The sequence below is a fragment of the Leptodactylus fuscus genome, chromosome 9 (genome assembly GCF_031893055.1).
Source record: "Leptodactylus fuscus isolate aLepFus1 chromosome 9, aLepFus1.hap2, whole genome shotgun sequence".
Taxonomy (NCBI): domain Eukaryota; kingdom Metazoa; phylum Chordata; class Amphibia; order Anura; family Leptodactylidae; genus Leptodactylus; species Leptodactylus fuscus.
In genome coordinates this window covers 70,326,865-70,352,608 of record NC_134273.1, presented here as the reverse complement: position 1 = coordinate 70,352,608, position 25,744 = coordinate 70,326,865, and the positions used below count along the sequence as shown (strand labels likewise).

Here is a 25,744-nt window from a genome sequence, read left to right as displayed (position 1 = left end):
TACTCAGTAGGTCTGAGGCTCCACGTTGCGGAAAAGCTGTTTTTTTTTTTTTTGTTACGGTTTTTTTTTTTCTACCCAAACCTAGGAGAGGCTATAGAAGGAATGGGAAATATATAGGAAGCTCTTATACTTCTTCCTTCTGCCCAATCCACTCTCAGATTGGGCAGCAAACCACAGCAAAATCTGCAATCAAAAAAAGCAGCTTTTCCACAAAGGGGGGGCAGAATCATCTAATCACCTAAAGGTGATTTAATACATATTGGGTCTGTTCGGTTCTGGAAAAATGCAGAATTTTTGGAGTTTAGAAAAAATGCTACAGCTAGATGTTTACTGGCAGACAATCGGATAATAAAACTGTTTTTTGTGGCATTTTTCTTCCCGTTTGCTGGGCCATTTTTCAATTATTCTCCTATACTCTTCTCTATTACCATTTAAAAATAAAGCCCGAAAAAAAATGCCAATAATTGTCTGAATCTAAAAAAACACTACATAAAAACAGTTTGAAAAAAAAAAAAAAAATACTATATAGATATATATCAGTATACATATATATGTACATATATATATATATATATATATATATATATATATATATATATATATATATATATATATATATATATATGTGTGTGTGTGTGTGTAATTCATCAGGGTTTTTTTCCAAATGAAAAAAAAAGAATCTGTGTGAATGAAGCTTTACATTTGTCCTACGTATTCTGAGCCGTCTCTAACTTTATCATTTACTTGTAGCTTCAGAAAGGTCAGCGTGTCCATCCCTGGAGGATTCTCCACCATTTTCATCCTCCTTCAAGCCATATATGTGGAGCAGCCTAGCAGGATCAGAACTACGGCAACTAGTTCACGATTACAGGCCTTCAGGACTGGAGAGAAGTTCTTCTTTGGGCGTCTATGGAGACAGAGTGCCACCAACTCTACCGCCACCTTTATACAGCTCCGACAGGCGTGTACATGGACTCTATGGAGATTATACACAGGGGGTTTCCCGCTATGGCGATTCTCGCTCTACTCCTACGCTGTATGGAGAGAAGACTCAAGGGATCAAGGTGGAATCTGATCTGCTGTGTACCCGATTGTTACTCAACACTGGCTCATATAAATGTCTTAAGTGCAGCAAGGTATGTCAGCTAGAGTCTTCCATAGCCTACAAATTGTCACACAAAATCTCAGTTTCATGTAGTAGGTTGATCATGTTTTGGCACATTAGGACTTGACCTTTCCTATATGATATGTTCACTCTCATGAGGTTTTCTTTGTCCGCTCTTTGTTCTTCCAGGTCTTTTCCACACCCCATGGGCTAGAAGTCCACGTACGGAGGTCTCACAGTGGCACGAGACCCTTTGCCTGTGAAATATGTGGGAAAACGTTTGGCCATGCTGTCAGTTTGGAGCAACACAAGGCAGTTCACTCCCAGGTACGATGGGCAAAAATTTAGTGTAGGAGTAGCAGGGTTAAACTAGAAGAAAGAAAGTACATTGGACCTACCAAAGACATCCAAAATATATCTACAAATGTATTACATATTACCTGTATGTGCACACGGATACAATGGCAGCTATCAATCATCCTGTGCGTGGGCGGGGCAATCAGGACTCTTACTGTCTCTTCTAGGAGTCCTGTTAGGATTGGCTTAGAATTCCTGAATCAAATCCCATAAACCATTATATCACTGGGCTCAGCTTGTCTCCCTCTATCATATACTGTTCTCAGATAGGAGCAGAAATATAATAATCCACTTGACAGACAGATTTTGTACTCACAGACTTTATCTCTAACACAGGAAAGAAGTTTTGATTGTAAAATTTGTGGCAAAAGCTTTAAAAGATCCTCCACTCTCTCCACACACCTACTGATCCACTCGGACACAAGGCCGTACCCCTGCCAGTACTGTGGCAAGAGATTCCACCAAAAGTCAGACATGAAGAAGCACACCTTCATACACACAGGTGAGTGTCTATTGTATACACCATACTGGTCATATCCTACATATAAGAGGGTTTGTGAGTATACTGCCTATAGGATCGCCGCATATCTCAGCCATTTTTAAAGGAGATGTAAAGAACACCATCTCCTCCTACCACCCCCAGGACTCATTCTCCAAAATAAGCATGTGGACAGATAGAACATTCCCAATGATTCTAGTTATATCAATACAATTAAGCTGAAAATTTACTGAAATCTTAAGTACGGCCCTATAGATTGGTTGATGCATTCGACATCACCCATAAATTAATATACCTGGGCAGATTTACTAATACTGTTTCAAAGTCTTACAATGCTCCCGATTTATCTGATGCTGATGAATCTGATGCTTGATGATAAATCGATGTTAGAATTATTCGACTATCTAGTCTAACTTTACACCTCTTATTAGTTGGCTTCATTTATGGGCAAAAAATGTTCCAAAAGTTTGCCAGATGGTGTTGTAAGTTACGGTTCAGGGAGTCCGTTCCCCGTTCTGCTTAAAATATGCAGAGAGGAGAGTCCTGAAGAAATCCAGTGGACCCCATTATAGGGGACAAGCCTGAAAAAAATCCTACAGAGTAAGACTGTTCTGTATTGAGTTTTGGGCAACTAGCCCCCAAGAGACAGGTAGGGTGAGATCCAACCATCGGCCATGTTCGCAGTACTAGGACCAATGAAACAAGACATAAAAAAATGGAGAAACCAACAATGGGGAAGAAAGAAACAAAAAATATGAAAAGTTAGACAGTTCTCATTGCAAGTTATGGCAGAATTCTGGCACATTTTGCTTAGTAAATCTTTCCCAATATCTCAATTTATACAAATGATATTGGTCTCCTGCTTATAATACTGCAGCTTGTATGTTATCAGCCAACTGAATGAGCTTTGTCAGTCCTCTGGTGATATAAGCCACCTAGTCCGTCATCACAGAACTAACACTAGTCCATGAACAATAGCTGTGGAGAGATTCTCCTTCAATACCCGCATCTGTCTAATAAATGAATCCTGCTCATGCAATCAGTGTCGCTTTAATACGATCCGTCCTGTGTTTGCACAGAAAGGCTTTTCTATAGGATCTTCTGCAGCCCATTGTACACGTGGCCTTGAATTTAAAGGCAACTGAAAATGGCAGGTGATCACGGAAGACAATGGAGAGCAGCCGTCCCCACTAGCAATCTGCTTCTATGCAAAGTTACATATCTTATTGCCTAATATTATGCTTTATTATTCATTATTACTACACATGAATTTATTAATAGTAACAAATAAAACAATTAAATTCAAATTTTCAGTATATAGACATCCCAGTGACAGTGATATAGTTGTGCTTGAGAAAAGTCTTAAGTATTACAGCGCTGGCTGTAGCGTTAAGTACATGGTATATGATATATTATATAGTTAATAAAGTTGAAAAGAGACAGGTCCCTCAAGTCCAATGTATAATCTGTGTTGATCCAGAAAAAGGCAAAATAACCTCTATTTAGGAGACATCAGCTCAGGAGGCTGAAGGCCTTTGGAGTCCAGGGGCCACTTCTTAGGACCTTTTTCAACTCTGTGGTAGCATCAGCCATTTTCTTTGGAGTGGCCTGTTGGGGGGAGGGGGGATAGTATACCAGTCAGGGACAGAAATAGACTTGACAGACTGATTAGAAGGGCCAGCTCTGTCCTGGGGAGTCCCCTGGACCCAGTACAGGTGGTGGGTGACAGAAAGATACTGTCCAAGATTAGAACAACTCCCATCCCATGTATGAGACCGTTATAGCACTGGGCAGTACTGTCAGTGACCGACTGCTTCACCCCAAGTGTGAGGAGCGTTATTGGAGATCCTTCCTCCCAACCGCGGTCAGGCTGTATAATCTACATCAGACTAAGCAAAGATCACTCCACACAGAGAACTAAATGATCCTGGAGTCTTTCTTTTCTTCTTAGTTGCTATGACTCCTAGTATCTTTTCTATCTGCGATGAGCTTGTATGTGTTCTTTCTTGTAATATATTACTGTATTATCCATGCTGCTGTGATACCCTGAATTTCCCCATGGTGGGACTATTAAAGGATTATCTTATCTTATCTTACAACAATTACTTCAGTATAGGAGAAAAATTCCTTCCCAACTCCAAGTCCAGCAATCAGATTAAATCCCTACTTGAATGCCCATCTCCAAAATATACTACCCTTAATTGCTAATATTATTTTTTAAGAAAGACATCAAGACCCCTCTTGAACCTGAACAATGATCCTTCACAAGAGTGGTGTCAGTAAGTTCCATGGTCTCACTGCTCTTATAGTAAAGAATCCCCATCTAAGACAATGGGAAACCTTCTTTCCTCTAGATGTAGAGGAAGCCCCAGGCAGTAGTGATAGCTGTAGTGGTTCTCAATTTGGTGTCAAGTGGTTCCAACCCTGGCTCCAAGTTTCATTATTGCTATGACATCCCCTATATCACTGGTACACAATTCTAACAGTAAGTTACATGTGACAAGGCCACATGAAGGAAAGATTCATGCTGTGAAATATACACACCGTATGCACTAATCTTTGACTTTCATTTCTTCCATCTCTTTTTATTGTAGGAGAAAAGCCTCACAAGTGTCAAGTTTGTGGCAAAGCATTCAGTCAGAGCTCTAATCTCATCACTCACAGTCGGAAACATACTGGTTTCAAGCCATTTGGCTGTGACCTTTGTGGTAAGGGCTTTCAAAGGAAGGTAGATCTGAGAAGACATCGTGAGACACAGCATGGACTTAAATGATCAAGAAATAAAAATGTCTCTGGTTCCATACAGGAAACCTATGTCATCTGAGAACACTAGGTGAACGTCAGCATTCAATCTGTAGTGTTGACTCATTGACCACTTATTGGGGTGGAATGTGCAAAAAAATCTCACCTTAGAGTCAGTCTTCCATGATCGAGGTCAAGCTCAAGAGTATGGTGGTATGGTATACAGGACTGGAGCTGTTGTCGATGGATGCAGAGGAGTAGAGATGGACTTCCGAATTCCGCAAGGACACCTGATAATTACTGCAAGCAAGGGTCACAACATCTATACCCGACTCAATAGACGAATATTCTAGTGTGTGTTTATTTTTGTAAACTAAAAACTACCAAGACTTTTTGTTAAACACGGACAACTGAAGTATTCCCATACAACGAACACTGACAGTATATGTATAAAACTGAACACGCCTTTGTTTTCTATCAGATTTGTCTAGGGTTCCTCACCCACCAATTTATTGATGACCGGGGCTAAATATGGAGGATGATATGATAGACTACCAGCTGGAGGCCAACAAAAAGACAGGGTCCATTAGTTCAGTTTACTGTTTACTTTTATTGCTTCGATATCACTATTTGTACTGGATATGAGGACAACATCTGCAGCAATGTGAATATTAGGTATTTACCGATCTCCAAATTTGTACGCCTGTCACATCTCCAGACATGTCTGCTTTAGTACATGCTTGTATTCCGCATGCAAAAATTCTGGAGCATTGTTTCTTAGAATTCTGTGCAGTGACGTTCCCTTGTTCATAACCCTGAGTATGTATTAATAACTTGTGATTTTTAGCATTCCTCTTGCCTATTGGGCGTATTCTTTTACATTCTGACATTGTCCAATCAGTGCTGACTATGTAAGAACATACCTTATAGGTAAGGAACATGGTGGCAAACAGTTGTCATTGAATCGAGTGTTTCAAAGAAGAATTTTAGAGGAACGGACCAAATCAGGGCTGTAGGAGAACATAATGCAGAAATGTTATTTTATGGGGAATATAAGTATTTACTGAAATAGATGTTTCAGAAGCGTTGACATCTCCTCCAATCTATTTACTATGTATGATCTTGCAGGAGGATTAGTTGAATCACATTTGTACTAGAAGTAAATGTATTCAGGGAGCTAGAACTAGAGATATGTTCAGCATAAGGCTGAGACCCCACGTTGCGGAAACTCACCTTTTTTATTGCAAATTTTGCTGCGTTTTTTGAGCCAAAGCCAATAATGGCTACAAAAGAAATGGCGACTATAAAGGTCGCCATACTTCTACCTTCCGCTCAGTCCATTCCTGGATTTCGCTCAAAAATCTGCAACAAAAAAAGATGCTTTTCCGCAATGTGGGGCCTCAGCCTAAAGGTTTTAAATTAGCTATACGTGGGTGCAACTTAAACCTAAAGACCCCTGCTAAACCCCTGCTATAACCCCACCACTGACATTGTGGTATTCATGCCAATCATTTTCTGATCTAAGAAGATCCAGACTGTCTGTGAGGATTCTAATTCAGAAATCTGCATTACTGACCCTATATACAACACATCACTAAACCTTTATTTGGATCCAGGAACAATATTGGGCAACGTGAGATCAGTTTAAGGCAAATCACCCAACAGACATGATCCAGTTCATTTCAGTCACTTGGATTTTTCTTATGATTTCCCCTTCACCAGCATAATACAGTTTATCTGATTTCCAAGCTGGTACACTGTTCTGGTATATGGTTAGTGCCGATGTATAGTAAGATGAGATGTAATGTATGACATTACAGTAACATGGGAGATTTGTATACATTTCTGTGGAGCGTACGCTTGGCAGTGGACTTACTGATCAGATCTGTTTCTATATTCTCTGATCATTGAAGATACTTGCCTTAAAGATAAAATATCTCTATGTATCTCACTGTAAAAGCTGTTCCCAGTAAATCTGTAAATATACGATGGCCGTCGGCCATTGTGGAGTGTTATTCCTTTAATGATGCCTATTTATTGGAAATATGTTTTAAATTAATAAAAAAAATATTTCTTCATTTGACTGAGTAATTTTTACATCTACTGAACAGAAGAGCAGAAAAGAAGCAAAGGATGAATGCAAAAAATAATATTATCTTTACTATATACCCATAGGAGACTGTCAAGCTATATAATGATAGAAAGAGTAGAGGAAAAAAGTAGAAAAAGTTGGGGCTTATTTACTAATGTGTTTGGGCCATCAATGTGGCAGAAAGGAACTTGGCTTCAAATGCAACATTTAGCACCAAGATTTTGGCATTACATTTTGATACAGACTTGCTCAACCAACATGTGATGTAGACAAAGATTTGTTCACATTGTGCTATTTGGCGTGGAATATGAGGCATATGAGGATTTTGCCGCCGCAAAATCATGGGTGAAAAATAACGCGGTGTATACGCTCCTAAGTCCCATTGAAATGAATGGGATCTTTTTGAGCGTGCAATCTGCTGACACGTGTATACGTGCCAGATTGCGCTCCACGTTACATCGTGTGAATGCACCGGTAGTCTGTGCACCAGATTTATTATAGAGCCTGAGCCGCTGCCATAAATCTGGAACATTTTCACTCTGCTGGTCTAAATTTAAGCTGCCTAGGTAATAGTAAATGTGGGACATTGCTGGGAAATGAAGGAGGACAGTCCATATATATATATATATATATATATATATATATATATATATACACACACACATATAATATTAGTCATATAATGAGGCAGAATTATGAAAACTGACTTTAAAGAGAGATTCTTAGTTGCCCATAGCAACCAATCACAGCACAGCTTTCATCTTTCAAAAGCACTATAACAAATGAAAGCTGTGCTGTGATTGGCTGACCTAATGTAATGTCTGTAACGTATTACCACTATGTCCGTATGAACATAGAAGCCACAGTGTGCACCAGTGGCAGCCATAGTCCATACATACATAATAGTGGTGCCTAGTACAGCCCTGCTCAATGCATTATTCATAACTGAATCCGTTTTTTACAGTAAAACCTTGTTAAGATGACCAAATAAAAGTCCACCAAGTTGGAACTAAAAGATGTGATTACATTTATCATCCCTGCCTAGTAATACTTCTATCTATATATTGGACCACCTTGGTTACCACCTCAATTTATTGACTAAACCAGTCACTAAAACTCCTCAATAGCTGACAACTACCTGGCCAAGCTCATGCCCCCCCCCCTCCAGATTAATGTCCCCCTTCAGTTGCCCCAGTTCAGTGTTCGCTATCAGCTAACCCCACAGCTTAATGTCCCCCTCCAGCTGCCTCAGTTTAATTTCCTCCTCTACTTTCCCCCCAGTTTAACTGGCGCAGGTGGAGGGGGACATTAAACTGTGGGTGCACCAGGAGAGAGACTTTATACTGTCAGGTCTATTTGAGGAAAACATTATAATGTGGGGGGCATATAATAGGGTTACTGTAGGAACATTATACTGTGTAGGGAGAGCCTCCCTTCGCATTTCCTGAAAGTGTGGGATTCGGTTTGTTCCTCTGGCCGTTTGGCCCGTGTTCCGGGCCCGCTGACTCCCCTCTTTGACAACCCTATGTTCCCCCCTGGCTGTTCGGTTGATCGGTTCCTTTGTTGGGACAGATTGGATTGTACTTGTCTTCAGGAGGTGGCGGGCGATTCCCCGCTCCTTCCTTTTGCCCAGCTATGTAGTTCTCACCCCGACTTGTGCCTCTCATGGTTGGAGTATGCCCAGCTTCAATCTTTTCTGCAGCGGTTCTCGCTCACTTCTCGCCTCTCTTCTCCTGCCTTGGCTTTGGAATCCTATGTCGGGCGAGGGTCCTCCCCTCCTCGTGCCCTTTCACTGTTGTACGACGTGCTCCTCTCGGATGTCACTGCGGAATTCCCCTCATACGTTGCCGCCTGGAATGCCGATCTTCCTGTGAGTCTGTCGTCTGCGGATTGGGACAGGTCCTTCCTGCTCTCTCACAAGATGGCCCTCCCGTGTAGCGCTCAGGAAAGGAATTATAAGATTCTGTCCCAGTGGTATAGGTGTCCAGTGCTTCTTCATAGGATCTTTCCTGCTGTTTCGGACTCATGTTGGCGCTGTGGTTCCGCTAGGGGTACTATGCTGCACATTTGGTGGGATTGTGACGTTCTGCGCCCCTTCTGGGATGCGGTGTTTTCTTTGTATTCCAGGGTCAGTGGGCGCTCGGTGGCTGTTTCTCCTCAGCTGGCACTTCTGTCGGTCATCCCTGGCCGTCTGTCGGAGATTAACCACATGAGGACCGCCGTACGTAAATTTACGGCCTCATGTGCTGGTACCTAAAGACCGGACTATTGCCGAAATACGTCCGGCCTTTAGGTACCTTTCTGGCGGGGGGAGGGGTGCGGGGGGGACAGGGGTTAGGTGTTACTAACACCTAACCCCTTCCTCCATAACGTCCAGTCGGAACTGAGTCCGACTGGAAGTTTTAACCCTTTCGATCGCGCCGTGAAACATCACGGCGCGATCGAAAGGCATCCGCCGACAATTGAAGCTGATCGGCACCCCCCGCGGCGAGATCGGAGGGTGCCGATAGCAGTAAAAGGTAGTCTGGGGTCTGGCCAGTGACCCCAGACTGCCCGGAGCCCCCACATACCTGGTGATCCTGCCAGGACCTTCTGATGTCAGGCTGTGCGTCTACACAGCCTGACATCCTGCTACGGAATGCCATGTGGGACACCTGCAGGCTGTGTCTCACATGGCATTCTATATCAGCAAAGTATTGCTGATTGAAGTGTCCTAAATGGACACATGAAAAAGTAAAAAAAAATGTAAAAAAAATAAAATGAAGTGTATGAAAAAAATTAATAAAGTTATAAAGCCCAAAAATCCCTTTTTCTCAATAGAAAATGAATTATATAAAAAAAGAACTCAAAAGTAATAAAAACAATGCATATTTGGTATTGTCGCGTCCGTAACAATCTGTACAATAAAACGGAAATAATATTTAATGTACACGGCGAACGCCGGAAAAAAAAAACGGAAAAAACTCGCCGGAAGTAATGATTTTTCGCCATCTCACCATACAAAATATGCTATAAAAAGTGATCAAAAAGTCATATGCATCCGACAACAGTACCAATAAAAAGCGCAGGTTGTCCCGCAAAAAATAAACCCTCAACCAACTCTGTCAACCGAAAAATAAAAATGTTACGCCTCTTAGAAGATGCGATGCAAAAAACATTGATTTATGTCCCCAAATGTGTTTTTCCTCTGCAGAACTAGTAACACATAAAAAAATACTATAAATGAGGTATCGCCGTAACCGTACCGACCCGCAGAATAAAGGGAACATGTTACTTATACTGTACGCTGCATGGCGCAAAATTAAAAAAGTAAAACTCAATGCCAGGATTGATTTTTTTTTTTTTAAATCCTGCAAAAAAGGGTTAATAAAATGTATTCAATAAGATGTAGACACCCAAAAATGGTGTCATTACGAAATGCATCTCATCCCGCAAAGAATAAGCCCTTATATGGCCGCGTCACCAGAAACATAAAGAAAATATAGCATCTCACAATGTGAAGACAAAAACCCTCAAAAATCGCCAAATTATTAGAACACAACTGGGTGCGTCATGTAGGGAATATATAAGCTGTGTGAGCGGATATCAGGGGACACCCCAGATTTACAGCTTATGAGGGAACAGACACCAGAAGTGACCCCTAAAGTGACCCCCAGAGTGACTCCCCCAATCATAGGAGCTACGGGGACATAGTAGGGAATTTGGTGTTTGCAATGTCCTCCGCACAGCTTATACATTCCCTCTTCGCCATCCGCTGTGCAGTCACGTCCGGGATACTAATACTCACTACACCCCCTGATAAATTCTTTGAGGGGTGCAGTTTTCAAAATGGGGTCACTCCTGGTACCCCATGGAATCCAGTTTTCTGGTACCTTACAGGCTCTACAAACATGACATGGCGTCCAGATACCAAACATCTGAATCTGTACTCCAAAAGCCGCATAGCGCTCCTTCCCTTCTGCACCCTGCTGTACGTCCAAACTGCAGTTTATGACACATGTATGACACATGTATGACACTGGTGTACCCCCGGATAACGGACATAATGTCATATGTGGGTATAAACTGATACTAGGGCACAGCTGGACACAGAAGGGAAGAAGGGTCATTTGGTTTTTGGAGCACAGACGGTTTGGTTTTTGGATGCCATGACACTTTTGTAGAGCTGAAACGCCAGTAATTTGGAATCCCCTGATAAATTACCTTATTTTGGAAACTACACCCCTGAAGGATTTCTCCAGGGGTACAGAGAGCATTTTTAACCCCCAAGTGTTGCTATAACTTTATATATATAACTATAACTGTAGTGGATTGTGAGAGGTGAAAATGACCATTTTTCCAGGAATACGTCCTTTCAGTGCGTAATATGTTGTGCCCACCTTGTATCAGAGATGAACGCTCTAAAAGCTGTTGTGCCCGGGATACCCGTTTAACAGTTTTTGGAGTGTCTCTGCTGACATAAGTCGGGCACAACATGTTGCACACTGAAATGGCAAATCTGTAAAATTTTCATTTTTAACTTCTCTATCAGTTGCGATTTCATTTCTGGAAACTAAATAAATGCAACACTCAAGGGTTAAAAATTCTCGCTACACCACTTGATAAATCCCATCAGTGGGGTAGTGTCCAAAATAGGGTGACATGTCTGCGGATTCCACTTTATTGGCAATTCAGGGGCTTTGCAAAAGTGGCAAAAAAAACCAAACTGTGCTCCAAAAACCAAAATAGCGCTCCTTCCCTTCTGTCCCCGGTTGTGCCCAAACAGCCATTTCTACCCACATATGGCATTAAGTACATTATCCGGGGTACACCAGTGTCATACATGTGGGCATACACTGCTATTTGGGTACCCAGCAGGGTGCAGATGTGAAGGAGCAATATGTGCTTTTGGAGTGCAGATTTAGATTCTTCGTTTTTGGACACCACGTCACATTTGCAGAGACCCTAAAATTGCCCCTACAAAATGGGGTCACTTCTTGGTGAATTCCAGTTTACTGGAACCTCCAGGGCTCTGCAAAAACATCATGGCGCCCAGAGGGTCCCTCTAAATCTGTATCCCAAAAGCTAAAACGCACAGTGGTCCTTCCCTTCTGAGCCCTGCTGTGTGCCCAAGCAGCAGTTTACACCCACATATATAATTTTTTGACCCCCGGGATGGCCCACTTAATAGTTTTAGGAGTGCAGGTCTCTGACAACACAAAGTGGGTGCAACGTATTGGGCACCGAAATGGCATATTTTTAAAAATTTCAATTTTCATTTTGTACATTAATTTTTGGGAAGCATTTTAGGCTCAAAATGATAATACCCCTTGATACATTCCTTGACAGGTGTAGTTTCTAAAATGGGGTCACTTTTGAGGGGTTTCCATTGTATTGATACTTTAGGGGCTCTGCAAATGCGACATGGCACCTCAAAACTATTCCAGCAATATATGCCCTCCAAAATCCAAATAGCGCTCTTTCCATTCTGAGCCCCAGCATGTACCCATACAGCAGATTTTGGCCACATATGGGGTATTGCCGTGTTCAGAAGAAATTGTGTAACAAACTGTGGGGGGCTTTTAATTCTTAAACTATTTGCAAAATTAAAACTATGGCGCTAAATGGACGATTTATTGGGAAAAAAAGTAATTTTTCATTTTCACGTCCCAATGTTAATAAAATCTGTGAAACACCTGTGAGGCCAAAATACTCACTCTACCCCTAGACAAATTCTGTGAGGGGTGTAGTTTCCAAAATGGGGTCACTTATAGGGGGTTTCCACTGTATTGGTACTTTAGGGGCTCTGCAAATGCGACATGGGACCTGAAAAATATTCCAGCAAAATCTGCCCTCCAAAAGCCAAATAGCCCTCTTTCCATTCTGAGCCCCGCCATGTTCCCATACAGCAGATTATGACCACATATGGGGCATTTCTGTGTTCAGCAGAATTTGTGTAACGAACTTTATGGAGCTTTTTCTCCTTTATCCTCTTGTGAAAATTAAAAATTTGGGGCTAAATTGACAGTTTGTTGGAAAAAAAGTAATTTTTCATTTTCATGGCCCAATGTTAATAAAATCTGTGAAACAGCTGTAGGGTCAAAATGCTCACTCTACCCTTTAATATGTTCTGTGGGGGGTATAGTTTCCCAAATGGGGTCACTTTTAGGGGGTTTCCACTGTATTGGTACTCTAGGGGCTCTGCTAATGCGACATGGCACCTAAAATTATTCCAGCAAAATCTGCCATCCAAAAGCCAAATAGCGCTCCTTCCATTCTGAGCCCCGCCATGTTCCCATACAGCAGATTATAGCCACATATGGGGTATTGCCGTGTTCAGGAGAAATTGTTTAACAAACTGTGGGGGGCTTTTACTCCTTTAACCCCTTGTGAAAATGAAAACTTTGGAGATAAAGTGACATTTTAGTAATTTTTCATTTACACATCCCAATGTTAGTAAAATCTGTGAAACAACTGTAGGGTCTAAATGCTGACTATACCCCTTGATGAATTCTGTGAGGCGTGTGGATTCTAAAATGGGGTCACTTTTGGGGGGTTTCCATTGTTTTGGTACTCTAGGGTCTCTGCAAATAAGGCATGGCGCTGAAAATTATTCCAGCAAAATCTGCTGTTCAAACACCCAGTGTCGCTCCTTCCCTTCCATGCACTGCCGTGTGCCCAAAAATCAGTTTACACCCACATGTGGGGTATTTCTGTGCACGGGAGAAATTGCACAATAAACTGTCAGATGCATTTTCTCCTTCAACCCTTTGTGAATGTGTTAATTTTGGGTCTAAATGAATGTATTAGTGAAAAAAAATGAAATGTCTAAATTTCACTGCCATATTATTTTTATTCTTATGAAATGCTTAAAGGGTTAACAAACATCCCAAATGCTGTTTTGAATAATTTGAGGGGTGCAGTTTTGAAAATGGGGTAATTTATGGGGGTTTCTATTATACAGGCCTTTATAATTACTTTCAGAACTGAAGTGGTCCCTAAAAAATTGGTTTGGAGAATTTTCTTGTAAATCTGGAAAATTGCTGTTACACTTGTAAGCCTTGTGACGTCCAAAATAAATTAAAAGACAATCAAAATATGATGCCAATATAAAGCAGAGATATGGGAGATAATATTTATTCATGTATTTGGATGGTATGACTATCTGCCTGAAAAGCAGATAATTTCACATTTTGAAAATTGCAATTTTTTTCAAATTTCCATCAAATTTCCTAGTTTTTTTATAAATAAATGCAAAAATATTGATTAGTGTTTACCACTAACATGAAGTATAATGTGTTACAAGAAAACAATCTCAAATTCATTTGTGTAAGTTAAAGTGTCTCAAAGTTATTGCCATTTAAAGTGACACATGTCAGTTTTGAAAAAAGAGGCCTGGTCTTTAACATACTTTTGGGCCTGGTCCTTAACCGGTTAAGAAGGACCTTCTGGGGCACTTTCTCACGGCCGCCAGGGCTGTCATTCCTAGACGCTGGTGCAGCCCTACTCCCCCCTCCATGCTTGACTTCCTCCAGGAGTTCCTTCTTATTCAGCGGATGGAGACTTTGGTGGCGGAAGACTCTCCCGCTTATCCCCAGTTTGAACTTCGATGGCGTCCCTGGGTTATGTTCCAGGAATCATCTGCCTTCTCTTCTGCCTTCGCTTGAGTGTCGCTTGGCCGTCTATTTTCTTTCTCCCTCTTTTCCTTGCTTTTCTTGTCTTACTTGTTGTTTCTCCGTATTTGTCTCGTGTTTGTTTGTTTGTTCTGTGTCCCTCTCTTGTTTCCCTTTTCCTTCTCTTGTTGGGCTGTATTTGGTTTGTGCGGAGGGGGGTCCTTTTGGCTTCCCTGCCCGCTGATTTGCATGCTCCTGCATTGTTGCTCGACTGTATTTCTTTTGTTCGTTCTGTATTTTATTGAAAAATCTTTAATAAAACCCGTTTAAGCATACTGTGTAGGGAGCACAAAGAGAAATGGATGGAAATGGGTGAAGTCAATTTAGAAGTGGATGGACCTAAATGTGCTGTAGCACGCACAGCAGGCAAAGCACATCTTGTCCCTCTTTCTGTCCTCTGAAAGTTGGGATGTATGGGACATAATACTGTGTGCAGGGGACACTATGGGGTATAATACTGTGTGTAGGGGCTGCTATGGGACATTAAACTGTGTGTAGGGGCTGCTATGGGACATTAAACTGTGTGTAGGGGCTGCTATGGGACATAAAACTGTGTGCAGGGGCCACTAAGGGAAATAATACTGTGTGCAGGGGCCACTATGGGACATAATACTGTGTGCAGGGGCCGCTATTGGACATAATACTGTGTGTAAGGGCTGCTATGGGACATAATACTGTGTGTAGGGGCTGCTATGGGACATAATACTGTGTGCAGGGGCCATTATGGGACATTATACTGTGTGTGTGTGTCTCTCTCTCTCAATTCCTCAAATTCGCCGTTCGCCTCAAATTCCTCTTTATTTTCCCACGTCTGAGCATGAGTTGCTCCCCATATTCATTAGATGACTAAATGGCTACACATGACTAATTGACTAAATGGCTACACATCGAACTGGAAGAAAGTCAAAAGCGGGGTGCCGCAGGGCTCTGTTCTGGGCCCAGTACTTTTTAATATCTTTATAAATGATCTGGACGATGGAATTATTGGGGAACTCATAAAACTTGCAGATGATACGAAGATAGGAAGAATAGCCAACACTAGAGAGGAGAGAGAGTGTATTCAAAAGGACTTAGACACACTGGAACAATGGGCGGAGGCGAACAAAATGGTATTTAACAGGGACAAATGCAAAGTTCTACATTTGGGTAACAGAAATGTAAAAAACATATATAGTATGGGAGGAATAGAACTAAGTGATAGCATAGGGGAAAAGGACTTGGGCATAATAGTAGATCACAAATTCAACATGAGCCAACAGTGCGGTGCTGCTGCAAAAAAAGGCTAATCAAATTCTGGGATGTATTAAGACAAGCATTGAATCTAGATCAAGAGAGGTCATTATTCCGCTGTACTCTTCCCTGGTCAGACCACACCTGGAATACTGTGTACAGTTCTGGGCGCCTCAATTCAAAAAAGACATCGATATATTGGAGCAAGTCCAGAGAAGAGCAACCAAAATGGTGGAAGGTCTGCAAACCATGTCCTATGAGGAGCTGCTAAAAGAACTGGGATTGTTTAGTTTGCTATTAAATCTCCCCTCAGCCTTCTCTTCTGCAGTCTACAAATATCTGAAAGGTAGTCACAGTGCAGAGGGATCTACCCTATTCTCATTAGCACAAGGAAGTACAAGAAGCAATGGGATGAAACTAAAGGGAAAGAGATACAGATTAGACCAGGGGTAGGGAACCTTCGGCTCTCCAGCTGCTGTGAAACTACAACTCCCAGCATGCTCCATTCACATCCATGGGAGTAACAAGAAAAGCAGAGCAAGTATGCATGCTGGGAGTTGTAGTTTTGTAACAGCTGGAGAGCCGTACGTTCCCTACCCCTGGATTAGACATTAGGAAAAACTTTCTGACAGTGAGGGTAGTGAGAGAGTGGAATAGGCTGCCACGGGAGGTGGTGGGCGCTAGATCAATGGAAATCTTCAAGCGGAATCTGGATAAACATATAGCTGGGATGATTTAGGAAAACCTGCACTCGCAGGGGGTTGGACCCGATGGCCCTTGAGGTCCCTTCCAACTCTACCATAAGATAAGATAAGATAAGATAGCTGGCCAGTCCCACTATGATAAGTTTGGCCATGGGTTGTGGATGAAGAAGAGCCATGAGAGATTACATCCCAGCATCATCTAAAGGGTTTGGTCCATGGTGCCTTAATACTAAAGTGAATTGCTTCCACGCCGTCTCTATTCCATCCTACAACTTTTCGCTGAATAATATCTTCTAAATCTCCAACAAAGTGGTGACACCTCTGGGTGCTCTCACGTACCCTTTCGGCATTTAGGTTACAGGTTTACCCACAAACCAGGATTTCCAATTCAAATGATATCACTGCCCACAAACCATAATCTTCACATTGAAAGGTGTCATTTTCCCACACACATGCAACTCATAATTGACATTATTAAAAGTAAAAATGATATTAAACTTCCTCCAGTCCCTTCAATAAATAATAAAAAACCAGAAGGAAACTCTTTGGCTTTTAAATGTACTTGTTTTCTAGGAAGGAAGTGAAAGATCCCAAGCTGCTTTCTCAGTCACCTGAATGTCATAATGCACATAGATAAATCTGGCATGGAGACAGACACGTGTTTAAGGGAAGTGCACTGCTCGCTATGAGAACCGATTCGCAATAGTGGTTAGGTCAGGTGACACTTCCGTATTACTCCCAGCTAGTCTGCTTCCCAGCAAGGGTTTTGTGTAATAAAATGGAATGTGTGAAGCATCTGGCCCGATGGGACCTGTTTACTTTCCATTTGAAAAAGGGCCTGTGTTTGGCCCGAAAAGCGTCGTACCAATCTGTTCTATACTCACCTCAATAAAAGGTTATTTCTTGGAATCCTTGTCTTGCACCTTATCTTCATTACCAGTGAGCGTGGATCTCCTGTTACGGACACAGTCCTTGTTGTTGTCTTTTGAGTAGGTTTGTTAGGCCTGGACACTGAGGCAAGCATCCAGAGTGTTAAAATGGGCATACAGATTAGATTAAACCTGATAATTTCAGCAGGACCAATCTATAACTTGTTGTATGCGGGAACATGGAAAATATCGAAGATGAGGAGAGGTAAGTTATTGGATTTCAGCATGACCAATCTTTTTGTTCTCAAAGGAGAAAATAAAAATTCCAGATAAGTTTGGCCATGGGTTGTGGATGAGAGATTGCTATCAAGAGAACAAGCATCCCGGCAGCATCTAAAGGGTTAGGTCCATATTCGGTGGTCCTGCCCTTATACCCATCGCTGTTGGGCAGCTATTCGTAGAATGGCACAACAGCTTTTTGGACAGTCAATCCCATTGTCGGTCCCCATTTTTCTCCTAAGGGACCCTACACACGGCGTAAGTGCGCCGCTCATTTAGACACGTATACACGTGTCCGAGCGCGGCGCTTCAAAACAGAGCCCATTGATTTCAATGGGTAGCGCACGGATATGCCGATATACGCCCGCTTCCCATTGAAATCAATGGGCTCTGTTTTGAAGCGCCGCGCTCGGACACGTGTATACGTGTCTAAATGAGCGACGCGCTTACGCTGTGTGAAGGGGCCCTTAGTCATAATCCCGCTAACCTCAGATATTCCCTATTTAAACGATCACTGGGAAAAAGGGGCATTTTATAAATTCCAGATAACCCAAGACCACTTTCCCTGTCAAATATAACAAAGTAACAAGCTTGGTGTGAAAGCATTCATAATAGGTGGAAATCTTGGGAACAGAAAATAACACTTAAAAAATGAGCAGATTGAGACGAAAATCCACAACTCACTTGATAAATACTAGAGATGAGCGAACAGTGTTCTATCGAACTCATGTTCGATCGGATATTAGGCTGTTCGGCATGTTCGAATCGAATCGAACACCGCGTGGTAAAGTGCGCCATTACTCGATTCCCCTCCCACCATCCCTGGCGCCTTTTTTGCTCCAATAACAGCGCAGGGTAGGTGGGACAGGAACTACGACACTGGGGGCATTGAAAAAAGTAGGCAAAACCCATTGGCTGCCGAAAACATGTGACCTCTAATTTAAAAGAACAGCGACGCCCAGCTTCGCGTCATTCTGAGCTTGCAATTCACCGGGGACGGAGGTTTCCGTCCAGTTAGCTAGGGCTTAGATTCTGGGTAGGCAGGGACAGGCTAGGATAGGAAGGAGAAGACAACCAACAGTTCTTATAAGAGCTAAATTCCAGGGAGAAGCTTGTCAGTGTAACGTGGCACTGACGGGCTCAATCGCCGCAACCCAGCTTTCCCAGGATCCTGAATGGAATACACTGTCAGTGTATTCCCGTATACCCGATATATACCCCCGATACCCGTTCCAACGGTGTGCCCCCCCACCTTCACCCCAGAAATACCCTGCAAGTCCCCTAGCAATAGAATTGGGGCTATATACACCCACTATTTTTGCTACTGCCATATAGTGCCATTGTCTCACTGGGAATTCAAAGAATATATTGGGCTTACATATAACTTCAATTCCAGGGAGAAGCTTGTCAGTGTAACGTGGCACTGACGGGCTCAATCACCGCAACCCAGCTTTCCCAGGATCCTGAATGGAATACACTGACAGTGTATTCCCGTATACCCGATATATACCCCCGATACCCGTTCCAACGGTGTGCCCCCCCACCTTCACCCCAGAAATACACTGCAAGTCCCCTAGCAATAGAATTGGGGCTATACACACCCACTATTTTTGCTACTGCCATATAGTGCCATTGTCTGACTGGGAATTCAAAGAATATATTGGGGTTACGTGCACCCACAATTTTTGCTACTGGTATATAGTGCCATTGTCTGACTGGGAATTCAAAGAATATATTGGGGTTACAAATACCCTCATTTCTTGCTACTGGTATATAGTGCCATTGTCTGACTGGGAATTCAAAGAATATATTGGGGTTACAAATACCCTCATTTCTTGCTACTGCCATATAGTGCCAGTTTCTGACTGGTAATTCAAAGAATATATTGGGGTTATAAATACCCTCATTTCTTGCTACTGGTATATAGTGCCATTGTCTGACTGGGAATTCAAAGAATATATTGGGGTTATAAATACCCTCATTTCTTGCTACTGGTATATAGTGCCATTGTCTGACTGGGAATTCAAAGAATATATTGGGGTTACAAATACCCTCATTTCTTGCTACTGCCATATAGTGCCAGTTTCTGACTGGTAATTCAAAGAATATATTGTGGTTACGTGCACCCACAATTTTTGCTACTGGTATATAGTGCCATTGTCTCACTGGGAATTCAAAGAATATATTGGGGTTACAAATACCCTCATTTCTTGCTACTGGTATATAGTGCCATTGTCTGACTGGGAATTCAAAGAATATATTGGGGTTACAAATACCCTCATTTCTTGCTACTGGTATATAGTGCCATTGTCTGACTGGGAATTCAAAGAATATATTGGGGTTACAAATACCCTCATTTCTTGCTACTGGTATATAGTGCCATTGTCTGACTGGGAATTCAAAGAATATATTGGGGTTATAAATACCCTCATTTCTTGCTACTGGTATATAGTGCCATTGTCTGACTGGGAATTCAAAGAATATATTGGGGTTATAAATACCCTCATTTCTTGCTACTGGTATATAGTGCCATTGTCTGACTGGGAATTCAAAGAATATATTGGGGTTACAAATACCCTCATTTCTTGCTACTGCCATATAGTGCCAGTTTCTGACTGGTAATTCAAAGAATATATTGGGGTTACGTGCACCCACAATTTTTGCTACTGGTATATAGTGCCATTGTCTGACTGGGAATTCAAAGAATATATTGGGGTTACAAATACCCTCATTTCTTGCTACTGGTATATAGTGCCATTGTCTGACTGGGAATTCAAAGAATATATTGGGGTTACAAATACCCTCATTTCTTGCTACTGCCATATAGTGCCATTGTCTGACTGGGAATTCAAAGAATATATTGGGGTTACAAATACCCTCATTTCTTGCTACTGGTATATAGTGCCATTGTCTGACTGGGAATTCAAAGAATATATTGGGGTTACAAATACCCTCATTTCTTGCTACTGGTATATAGTGCCATTGTCTGACTGGGAATTAAAAGAATATATTGGGGTTACAAATACCCTCATTTCTTGCTACTGGTATATAGTGCCATTGTCTGACTGGGAATTCAAAGAATATATTGGGGTTACAAATACCCTCATTTCTTGCTACTGGTATATAGTGCCATTGTCTGACTGGGAATTCAAAGAATATATTGGGGTTATAAATACCCTCATTTCTTGCTACTGATATATAGTGCCATTGTCTGACTGGGAATTCAAAGAATATATTGGGGTTATAAATACCCTCATTTCTTGCTACTGGTATATAGTGCCATTGTCTGACTGGGAATTCAAAGAATATATTGGGGTTACAAATACCCTCGTTTCTTGCTACTGCCATATAGTGCCAGTTTCTGACTGGTAATTCAAAGAATATATTGGGGTTACGTGCACCCACAATTTTTGCTACTGGTATATAGTGCCATTGTCTGACTGGGAATTCAAAGAATATATTGGGGTTACAAATACCCTCATTTCTTGCTACTGGTATATAGTGCCATTGTCTGACTGGGAATTCAAAGAATATATTGGGGTTACAAATACCCTCATTTCTTGCTACTGCCATATAGTGCCAGTTTCTGACTGGTAATTCAAAGAATATATTGGGGTTACGTGCACCCACAATTTTTGCTACTGGTATATAGTGCCATTGTCTGACTGGGAATTCAAAGAATATATTGGGGTTACAAATACCCTCATTTCTTGCTACTGGTATATAGTGCCATTGTCTGACTGGGAATTCAAAGAATATATTGGGGTTACAAATACCCTCATTTCTTGCTACTGGTATATAGTGCCATTGTCTGACTGGGAATTCAAAGAATATATTGGGGTTACAAATACCCTCATTTCTTGCTACTGGTATATAGTGCCATTCTCTGACTGGGAATTCAAAGAATATATTGGGGTTACAAATACCCTCATTTCTTGCTACTGGTATATAGTGCCATTGTCTGACTGGGAATTCAAAGAATATATTGGGGTTACAAATACCCTCATTTCTTGCTACTGCCATATAGTGCCAGTTTCTGACTGGTAATTCAAAGAATATATTGGGGTTACGTGCACCCACAATTTTTGCTACTGGTATATAGTGCCATTGTCTGACTGGGAATTCAAAGAATATATTGGGGTTACAAATACCCTCATTTCTTGCTACTGGTATATAGTGCCATTGTCTGACTGGGAATTCAAAGAATATATTGGGGTTACAAATACCCTCATTTCTTGCTACTGGTATATAGTGCCATTGTCTGACTGGGAATTCAAAGAATATATTGGGGTTACAAATACCCTCATTTCTTGCTACTGCCATATAGTGCCAGTTTCTGACTGGTAATTCAAAGAATATATTGGGGTTACGTGCACCCACAATTTTTGCTACTGGTATATAGTGCCATTGTCTGACTGGGAATTCAAAGAATATATTGGGGTTACAAATACCCTCATTTCTTGCTACTGGTATATAGTGCCATTGTCTGACTGGGAATTCAAAGAATATATTGGGGTTACAAATACCCTCATTTCTTGCTACTGGTATATAGTGCCATTGTCTGACTGGGAATTCAAAGAATATATTGGGGTTACAAATACCCTCATTTCTTGCTACTGCCATATAGTGCCAGTTTCTGACTGGTAATTCAAAGGATATATTGGGGTTACGTGCACCCACAATTTTTGCTACTGGTATATAGTGCCATTGTCTGACTGGGAATTCAAAGAATATATTGGGGTTACAAATACCCTCATTTCTTGCTACTGGTATATAGTGCCATTGTCTGACTGGGAATTCAAAGAATATATTGGGGTTACAAATACCCTCATTTCTTGCTACTGGTATATAGTGCCATTGTCTGACTGGGAATTCAAAGAATATATTGGGGTTATAAATACCCTCATTTCTTGCTACTGCCATATAGTGCCAGTTTCTGACTGGTAATTCAAAGAATATATTGGGGTTACGTGCACCCACAATTTTTGCTACTGGTATATAGTGCCATTGTCTGACTGGGAATTCAAAGAATATATTGGGGTTACAAATACCCTCATTTCTTGCTACTGGTATATAGTGCCATTGTCTGACTGGGAATTCAAAGAATATATTGGGGTTACAAATACCCTCATTTCTTGCTACTGGTATATAGTGCCATTGTCTGACTGGGAATTCAAAGAATATATTGGGGTTATAAATACCCTCATTTCTTGCTACTGCCATATAGTGCCAGTTTCTGACTGGTAATTCAAAGAATATATTGGGGTTATAAATACCCTCATTTCTTGCTACTGGTATATAGTGCCATTGTCTGACTGGGAATTCAAAGAATATATGGGGGTTACGTGCACCCACAATTTTTGCTACTGGTATATAGTGCCAATTTCTAACTGGGAATTCAAAATGCGCAAGGCTCCCGGAAAGGGACGTGGACGAGGCCGTGGGCGAGGTCGGGGGAATGGTTCTGGGGAGCAAGGTAGCAGTGAAGCCACAGGGCGTCCCGTGCCTACTCCTGTGGGGCAGCAAGCATTGCGCCACTCCACAGTGCCAGGGTTGCTTGCCACATTAACTAAACTGCAGGGTACAAACCTTAGTAGGCCCGAGAACCAGGAACAGGTCTTGCAATGGCTGTCAGAGAACGCTTACAGCACATTGTCCAGCAGCCAGTCAGACTCTGCCTCCTCTCCTCCTATTACCCAACAGTCTTGTCCTCCTTCCTCCCAAAATTCCCAAGCTTCACAGAACAATAACCCCAACTGTCCCTGCTCCCCAGAGCTGTTCTCCGCTCCTTTCATTGTCCCTCAACCTGCCTCTCCACGTCACGATTCCACGAACCTAACAGAGGAGCATCTGTGTCCAGATGCTCAAACACTAGAGTCTCCTCCATCTCCGTTCGATTTGGTGGTGGATGACCAGCAACCCACCCTCATCGACGATGATGTGACGCAGTTGCCGTCAGGGCATCCAGTTGACCGGCGCATTGTGCGGGAGGAGGAGATGAGACAGGAGTTGGAAGAGGAAGTGGTGGATGATGAGGACACTGACCCGACCTGGACAGGGGGGATGTCAAGTGGGGAAAGTAGTGTGGATGTTGAGGCAGGTGCAGCACCAAAAAGGGTAGCTAGAGGCAGAGGCAGAGGTCAGCAGCTTAGGCGAAGCCAGGCCACACCCGGAATCTCCCAAGATGTTCCAGTTCGTACCCAGCCCCGAAAAACTCCCACCTCGAGGGCACGTTTCTCGAAGGTGTGGAGTTTTTTCAAGGAATGCGCCGAGGACAGATATAGTGTTGTCTGCACAATTTGCCTCTCGAAATTGATTAGGGGCTCTGAGAAGAGCAACCTGTCCACCACTTCAATGCGCCGTCATTTGGAATCCAAGCACTGGAATCAGTGGCAGGCAGCAACGGCAGGACAAAGGCCGCCTGCCGTTCACGCCACTGCCACTGCCTCTGCCACTGCCTCTGCCTCTGCCACTGCCACTGCTGACTGTGCTGGCGATGCACTCCAGAGGACGAGCCAGGACACCACTTCATCTGCCTCCGCCACTTTGTTGACTTCTCCCTCATCCTCCCCTGTTCCTGTCTTATCTCCTTCTCCTGCACCATCAAAGGCACCATCAGGCGCTTCTTTACAACAACCCACCATCTCTCAGACATTGGAGCGGCGGCAGAAATACACTGCTAACCACCCACACGCGCAAGCCTTGAACGCCAACATCGCTAAACTGCTGGCCCAGGAGATGTTGGCGTTCCGGCTTGTTGAAACTCCCGCCTTCCTGGACCTGATGGCAACTGCGGCACCTCGCTATGCCGTCCCTAGCCGTCACTACTTCTCCCGGTGTGCCGTCCCCGCCTTGCACCAGCACGTGTCACTCAACATCAGGCGGGCCCTTAGTTCCGCGCTTTGCACAAAGGTCCACTTGACCACCGACGCGTGGACAAGTGCATGCGGACAGGGACGCTACATTTCACTGACGGCACACTGGGTGAATGTAGTTGAGGCTGGGACTGCTTCCCAAACTGGCCCGGTGTACCTCGTCTCCCCGCCTAACATTCCTGGCAGGGACACGAGAAGAACACCCCCCTCCTCCTCCTCCTCTACCGCCTCCTCCTCTGCCACCGCCTCCTCCTCCGCCACCGCCTCCTCCTCCGCTGTTAGATTGACCCCAGCTACGAGTTGGAAACGTTGCAGCACTGGCGTTGGTAGACGTCAGCAGGCTGTGTTGAAGCTGATCAGCTTGGGGGACAGACAGCACACTGCCTCCGAGGTGAGGGATGCCCTCCTCGATGAGACGGCAATATGGTTTGAGCCGCTGCACCTGGGCCCAGGCATGGTCGTTTGTGATAACGGCCGGAACCTGGTAGCAGCTCTGGAGCTTGCCGGACTCCAACATGTTCCATGCCTGGCCCACGTCTTCAACCTAGTGGTGCAACGTTTCCTAAAGAGCTACCCCAATGTTCCAGAGCTACTGGTGAAAGTGCGGCGCATGTGCGCCCACTTTCGCAAGTCGACAGTAGCCGCTGCTAGCTTAAAATCTCTCCAGCAACGCCTGCATGTGCCACAACACCGGCTTTTGTGCGACGTCCCCACACGCTGGAACTCAACGTTTCAGATGTTGAATAGAGTGGTTGAGCAGCAGAGACCTTTGATGGAATACCAGCTACAAAACCCTAGGGTGCCACAAAGTCAGCTGCCTCAGTTTCACATCCATGAGTGGCCATGGATGAGAGACCTTTGTGACATCCTACGGGTCTTTGAGGAGTCCACAAGGTGGGTGAGCTCTGAGGATGCGATGGTGAGCCTTACAATCCCGCTCTTGTGTGTTCTGAGAGAATCCCTGATTGACATCAGGGATAACTCAGATCACACAGAGGAGTTAGGGATAGCATCCGATCCGTCACAGCTGGAGAGTAGGTCCACACATCTGTCCGCTTCACTGCGTTTAATGGAGGAGGAGGAGGAGGAGGAGGAAGAAGAGTTGTCCGATGATGTGATGGTGATACAGGAGGCTTCCGGGCAACTTCGAATCGTCCCATTGTTGCAGCGCGGATGGGTAGACATGGAGGATGAGGAGGAAATGGAGATTGAACTTTCCGGTGGGGCCAGAGGAGTCATGCCAACTAACACTGTGGCAGACATGGCTGAGTTCATGTTGGGGTGCTTTACAACCGACAAGCGTATTGTCAAAATCATGGAGGACAACCAGTACTGGATCT

The 25,744-nt window shown here is 43.1% G+C and overlaps 1 protein-coding gene across 1 annotated transcript in view; it reads left to right on the top strand.

The window, feature by feature from the left end:
• The window catches only part of GFI1 (growth factor independent 1 transcriptional repressor), a 9,685-nt gene extending 4,643 nt beyond the window's left edge, over positions 1 to 5,042 (top strand). Inside the window, exons 3-6 of the mRNA XM_075287829.1 lie at positions 751 to 1,136; positions 1,295 to 1,432; positions 1,799 to 1,964; positions 4,556 to 5,042. Coding sequence (XP_075143930.1) covers positions 751 to 1,136; positions 1,295 to 1,432; positions 1,799 to 1,964; positions 4,556 to 4,734 — 869 coding nt within the window. The 3' untranslated portion in view covers positions 4,735 to 5,042. The remainder of the gene's footprint in view (positions 1 to 750; positions 1,137 to 1,294; positions 1,433 to 1,798; positions 1,965 to 4,555) is intronic.
• The last annotated feature ends 20,702 nt before the right edge of the window (positions 5,043 to 25,744 follow it).